The 6,701-nt window shown below is 48.6% G+C and overlaps 1 protein-coding gene across 1 annotated transcript in view; it reads right to left on the reverse strand.

Moving 5' to 3' along the window:
• PHALS_04983 (uncharacterized protein) overlaps window positions 1–85 on the reverse strand; it is a gene marked incomplete at both ends in the record, with an annotated part of 225 nt that extends 140 nt beyond the window's left edge. Inside the window, one exon of the mRNA XM_024722709.1 lies at window positions 8–85. Coding sequence (XP_024573758.1) covers window positions 8–85 — 78 coding nt within the window. The remainder of the gene's footprint in view (window positions 1–7) is intronic.
• Between the last annotated feature and the right edge of the window lie 6,616 nt (window positions 86–6,701).

Raw genomic sequence — 6,701 nt, forward strand, 5'->3', positions numbered from 1 at the left:
GAGTCACAGTAACACCTGCCGATTTTATCACACCGTGACTATGGTTGCAAAGCAGAAGCACGCCACACTGGAGCGATACTATCATGTACCGATAGCTGCATCATTTCGGCATACACCGAGAGTGAAATAAACGCTTTAGAGCCGCTTTGCGATCTGGATTCCACAAGTCACAGCTGCTCAGTATTAGGCTGTGCTTAGATTGGCAGGGTTAGAATAACCGTACATGGCCTGCTGACTTTGGCATGACTTCCGAAGAAGACTACACCCATTTCGTGCACTATGTAAGGAAGACGCATCATACCGTCTGTCTTATCGCTTTGCAAGCCAAAATCATGAGAGCAGTTGATTAATCAGAGTATTGTATGATGCATGTCTCTACGCAGCTTAACGTACGACGCGGGCTTCGAGATGCCAAGTCATCTTCTCTCTTCTTGGTGATAACCGCTACGCTCGATCTATGGGATTGCTGTTGCATGTACCAATCATTTATCATATTTACAGCAAAATGGGCTTCCAATCACGAGTGAGAAGTGCGTTGTGACGGGCGACCGTTCCACCATTACAGTGGAGACAAAGGCCGAAGGTTTGCTAGGGCGTAAGTCATATTGTGTTCATGTCTACTTCTACATATACTGGTGTCAGCTCTGATGTATCCATCTGACCAGTAAGCGTTTCACGTGCAAGCATAAGACCCCTTGCTCTTCAAGCAGTGCCAGCTGGTGACAACCATTCCGCGACAAGATTTCTTCACATATCGACGCGGCCAGAATCTCTTCGAGTATCATGCTGCACCTAAAAACGAAATGGGTCACGTTTTGGCCGCGTACTCTAAATAAGTCTATCGCATTGTGTGGCTTGAGCGCCCCCTCAGAGGTTTAAGAACGTGTAGACACTTTTTAGCAGAGAGGATTTCTATTTTCAAAATTAGGTAATGACGCTGCGCCGTCTGATTAGAGCTCGTCGAATGAGACTGGCTTATGAAAGCGGGATTGTGAGATGGCTTCAGTTAGTTTACGCAAAGAACATGATGTTCTCACACGATATTCGTGATTCATAATGTATGTTTGATTTAATATTATTTCTTGCTAGGTCTGATCGCAACTGTTTCTTCACCGCAGATACTGATCTTCTAAATAAGTTTAGTACACTTTAAAAAAGCTTTACCCCCACCAAGCATTTATGTGCATTTTGCCTGCTTCTGGTCTCGACAAATTGCTCTTGATCACTCTGACTTTCAGCCATAGTGTCGTTCGTTTGGCACATGACGCTCAAACTTGCTAACATACCATATATCTGAATTGAGATCGACGCCAAACTGTACCGACAATTCAGTTCCCACCAAGACTGGGTATGCCTCGTGGTGGGGTAAAGGAAACGCGAGAGCTTGCCAAACACTTTAGAAAATGGGTTGAAGCATGTACAGGAAATCATCGCAATATCCAGCGCAAACTCAATGAAGGAGAGTAACTCGCTCCAGCACATCTGGCTGTCTTCGCAGTTGCTTTGAAGGATATACTCCACTTTGCGATGTTTGCTTTCCATTTACCTGTAACGAGAATTGTCCGTTCGTATTCACGCACTAATTGAGGAGGACTCAAATCGGTTAACAAGCTTCACCGCGTGTTGCTTACTTCCAGAACCCCGTTATTTACGCAAACGAGAAGAAAAAGGTGAAGTGACATTTATCATGGCCAATAGGCGTCAAATCTTACCTAAACTGATAAGTGCCCCAGTTCTGATATAACAGAATTGAAGGATATACAACCATACAATATATATTCGATGCTAAGCACACCCAGAAATATGTGGTTCACGCAATATGTGTAAGGGAACTGAACCCATTACACTACTCATCTGTGTGCGAGTGGTCAGCTATTAATATATCTAATTTAGTCCTTGAGACCTTAAAAAATTATCTGCGGGAAGTCGATGGTCTCTATCCGGCACAAGGGCTTCTGGTATGCCATGTCGGCAAAACACTTTGTCGAGTTGTACACTGACTGGCGGAATCGCTCGAAATGTAACAGGGTTACACGTACCCTTGTATGAAAGGGCGGACCACACAAAATGGTGTGACCGTACATAGGTGTAAATTACACAAGTTGGCGTAATCACACAATGGTGTGGCTACACCGTAACAAGAAGCCACAACATGGCAGGACTGCCAGTAGTGATACAAATTACATAGTTTTGCTACATTAATTAGGTAATACTATAATAATTAGGAAAACCTAGTGTTTTAAATATTGGCGGCTCTGCCGCAACGATAACAAGTATAAACACTTTCAATTTCTGTCGGAAGAGCGTCTTTACTTTGGTTACGGTCTTCAGTACTCCTGGACGTAGCAGATTTGCGATCCGTTACACACGTACCGCTTTTTGTAAGGAATGTAAGGTCGGTGGCCTTAGCTCAGCTTTCTAAAAGCAAAGAGCTACGGCAGCCCCGCCGCACTTGGTAGCACTCGTACCCAATCTACGCCTGAGTCGTTATGACTGATCCTCTGTGAGGGTGGAGCAATACTCCTATTTGCCCCAGAACATGCAGGACGAGCTTAGTGAACTGATGTCCCAGCTTGGCCCTGAGGGCGTGCGACACCTTGCCTCGCAAGGCCTGAATGCGATAAACGCGCGCCTAAAGGCGTTTTCAAATTATAAAAGTGTTCTGTTGGTGCACCTATAGCAGAAGATGTCAGCGCTGACTGCGTCTATGACGCCACTATCGAAGACGAATGAATTCTTCCGACCCAGACCGCTCATGATGAGCTTTAAGACCTTAAAGGGTAAGGACGGAGAAAACTTCCTGCGCTGGATAAGAGAGGCCAAGATGGCTATGGCATCCACCATGCTCCAGAACGAGCAGCAGCGCATGGCGTTAGCTATCTCGCACTCGGTTCCCGAGTGCGAGAATAGGCTCAAACATGCGGTGCTTCGGCTAAAGCTTTGTTCGCCTTCAGGAAGAAGCTGAAGCGTCAGCTTCTGTGAGTGTTATCGCCGCCTAATCACGCATATTACGAGTGATCGCATTTCCTTTCTGATCCTGTTCTGAGGCGGTCGCAGTGACCGTCTTTATGAAGGGCAGCCGCACTGGCGTAGACAGAATGAAAGTCTTCCGTGCGCATCGTCTTATTTTGAATAAGTCGGCACGGCACGGCTGATATGCACACCCTCAGAGCTTGTCGAGCGAGCATAAGCCAATGGGTCTCAGCTATTCTGAGAGGGAGGAGGGAGAGCTCTGACCTGCTGAGCAGCGTGTAAACGCCTAACGTTCTTTGTTTGTGGAGACATCCATCACCTTTAGACAGGTTGTTACTTGCGCAAGACGCTCAAAGGTTCGTCGAACTTACGTTCCGCTTCTAACCAGTCTGGTTTGACGTGGGGGAACGAGACTAACCAGTAGGAGCGAAGCGCCCTACCGAGGGAGACCTGAGCTCTGTTGAGCATCAAAGAGGTAGAGGGCAGCAGGGCCCAGCTCCCAAGAGCTCCGTGCCCCTGAACACGGACGTGTGTGCAAGCTGGGTTTGCTGGTCGTAAAAGCTACCGTGAAGGGTTTTGATAAGCCATAGAAAATCCTGATCGATTCCGAAGCGTCGGACAATTATGCTCGACGCTCCATGATTGAAAGAAGTCAGCTGCTTGCTGAGGCGTCGGAAAGCGACGGAGACTAGTCTCACTGTGCTGAGAGTCCCTGTGGACCTCGGTGTCAAGTTCCTTGACTATGATTGCGTGGAACGCTGTTTGTTCTTTGACTTAGATTCAATGTATGACGTTATCATCTGTATGGCATGAATGGAACTTCATGAGCCGTGAAGAAGCTTTGTTGAGTCATGAACCCACCTCTGCTACGAAGCAAAACGCGCTATTGGCGCGAGCACTGGACCGGGACGGTCAATGTGCTGGTTATCGGAGTATCCGAGCTGTCAAATACCAAAGGTGTTTTGGACAAGAGTCCCGAGCGTGGCTCGCGGGCTGACCGTGGAGTGGCACGTAACACACTGGCCGCTGTTCAAGTATTAGAGCAGTCGCTGCCAAGAGTGGCATGGCTAGCCAAGGGCTGAGACATCAAGGGCGAGGCCCTTCTGATCAACGTGGAGTGGCACGTATACCACTTAGCACTGCTCACGTTGTTAAGCAGTTGCTACATGCCAAGGATAGCATGATCGAGCGAGGTTTGAGGCATCAAGGGCAAGGCCCTTCTGATGAGCGTGAAGTGGCACGTAATTAACTGAGCACTGCTTACGTTTCGAAGCAGTTGCTGCATGCCAAGGATGGCAAGGCCGGACGAGGTATGAGGAATCCTATGCGAGGCCCTTCTGATGCGCGCGGAGTGGCACGTTATCCACTGGAAGAAGACTGCAAGATTTGCAGCTCTTCGTCGGATGTTGATGATAACATCAAGGCTCCGTGGGAGCAGGGAGTGCGGAACATTGGACAACGCCAAGTGCGTTTTCTTACTGGTCTTTATAAGACGTAAACGCTTTATGGAGAGGGGACGGCGAACCATATTTAGCTGTAAAACGCAGGGCGTCGACCATGACAGACGATAGCGCACCGATATGTACCCCTGCAAACGGTATGACGGGAGGGAAAGACGGCGGCGTCACCCTCGAGGCTATTCCCGCGGTGGATGCTCTCCTTGAGCTGGACGAGATGACTTTCGAAGAGTTTAGCGGTGCATTGAAGGCAGAAAATTTAACCGAGGTGGTCATTGTAATACCGAACGATGAGGTTAACTCAACTTCGCTTCGTGATAAAGCTGTCCTGGAGGACTCTAGGAAATGCTGAACGCTCGAAACGAATCCTCAATCTTGAAAGATTTTTCGGATCCGTGTTATCCTTTGGTAAAGAAAATTCCAAGACGTCGTCGCCAAAGACCCGCCGTCGGTCTTACCTCCAAACCGAGGTGTGCGTCATGAGATCGACCTGGTTCCGGGAACCAAAATTGCATAACACGGCAATGGCTCCTGCACAAAGAGCAGTGTGACTTCATGGATGCCTTCTTCCGTACGAGCACGAGGCAGGAATGGTGCGTGGAAGCAAGTCTCCCCATTCGACAACCACATTTTGTGTCCGGAAGCTGAACGGCAAGTTGTGTATCGTTCACGCTTATAATAAGCTAAACGCTATCACCATTCCGGCACAAATGCCGATTCCTAGAAAGATGGTTTTCCGGTAAAATATGGTTGGCTGTACAAATTTCAGCGCATTCGACATGGCGATAGTTATTACCAATCGCTCATGAGAGCGAGTGATATTCCGCTGACAACGGTGAGTACTCCAAACGGGATGCTCTGGGTGTAGCTGGTGATGCTCCAAGGGCTGTCAAATTTACCAGCAACATTTAATCGTCCTGTGATGCAATTGTTCAGGCCTCACCTGGCATGCGCAGACATACTTCGCTGGCATCTTTGTTCACAGTCGTGCGGGGCACAGGTGGACAGATGAGGAGAACCACATCGTCCATTTGAGAGCGATGGCCTGAGTGCACGCGCACGAATAAGCTGTATGCTAATGCAGATAAGTACATCTTCGGCGCGGAACAAAATCTCTTTCTTATGGTGCTTGGCTGGGAAGCGTGGCCTTCGAGCGGATCCCGCTAAAGTTAAAGCCATTGTGAACTGGCCGGTTCCAAAGAGTAAAAAAACCTTGCGTAAGTGGCTTGACCTCGCTAAATACTTGCAATAATATATCGCAAATTATGCGGAAAAGACACGGCCGTTGTCGAGTCGCCCCAATCAAGTTACGGAATGATGCTGGGACACCGAGAATCAGGAGACTTTTGACCGGGTCCAAGACAGCGTCTAAATACATCAATTCTGGCGTTGCCAGACCTCGATCGTCCTTCTAGTGTCGTCAGTGACGCTTCGGACTTTGCCATCGGCCGCAAGCAGACGCCGAGGGGCGAGATCGGGTAATCGCGCTCGAATCTCGAAAGCTCACAGCTGCGGAGAGGATCTACCCAGTCCACGACAAGGAATTACTTGCGATGAAGTATGAGTTCAGGGTGCACCTGCTTGGCTCAAAGCCGTTTGTGATCAACACAGATCATGAAACATTACGCACTGCGACTCAGTCGCCTAACATCTCGCAGAGGATGGCTGGATGGCTATCCTTCTTTGCGGCATATAATTTCGAGATGAAGTATAAGCTGGGAAAACAGAATGCTTTGGCTGACGCATTGTCACGCAGACCAGACTATGGGCTTGCTCATGTTACAACTGTAACATCGTCTATGACAGATTTGATCCGCACCGCGTATGCGGGTGATGGGATGTGTGTAGCGTTGCTACGGGCTCTAGGGAGCAAAGAGTTTGGAAACTCGGACAGAAATTGTAAGCACGAATGCGTGCACGATCGCACCGATATTCGTTGAATAACGGGTTGCTATATCATAGCACCGATTCAACAGATATACCAGGAATTGTGGCTCCTCATCATGAGGATTTAAATTCCGCATCCTCACGATACGCCACTCAGTGGTCATCTCGGTCGTGAGAAAACGTACAACTCTGTGAGTCACCACTATTGGCGGCCCAAGTTACACAAATGTACGAGCACCTATGTGCGCACGTGTGAGACGTGTCAGCGGGTAAAACCCGCTCCAAATGCGGCTGCGCCGCTGGCCAGCTTACCAATACCCACTGGGTGGCAGTCCATGAGTTTGGACTTTGTGTTTGGTCTGCCGAAAGATTCGGCGGGCAACA

The sequence above is a fragment of the Plasmopara halstedii genome (assembly GCF_900000015.1).
Source record: "Plasmopara halstedii genome assembly, contig: Scaffold_287, whole genome shotgun sequence".
In the NCBI taxonomy this organism is placed as follows: Eukaryota; Oomycota; class Peronosporomycetes; order Peronosporales; family Peronosporaceae; genus Plasmopara; species Plasmopara halstedii.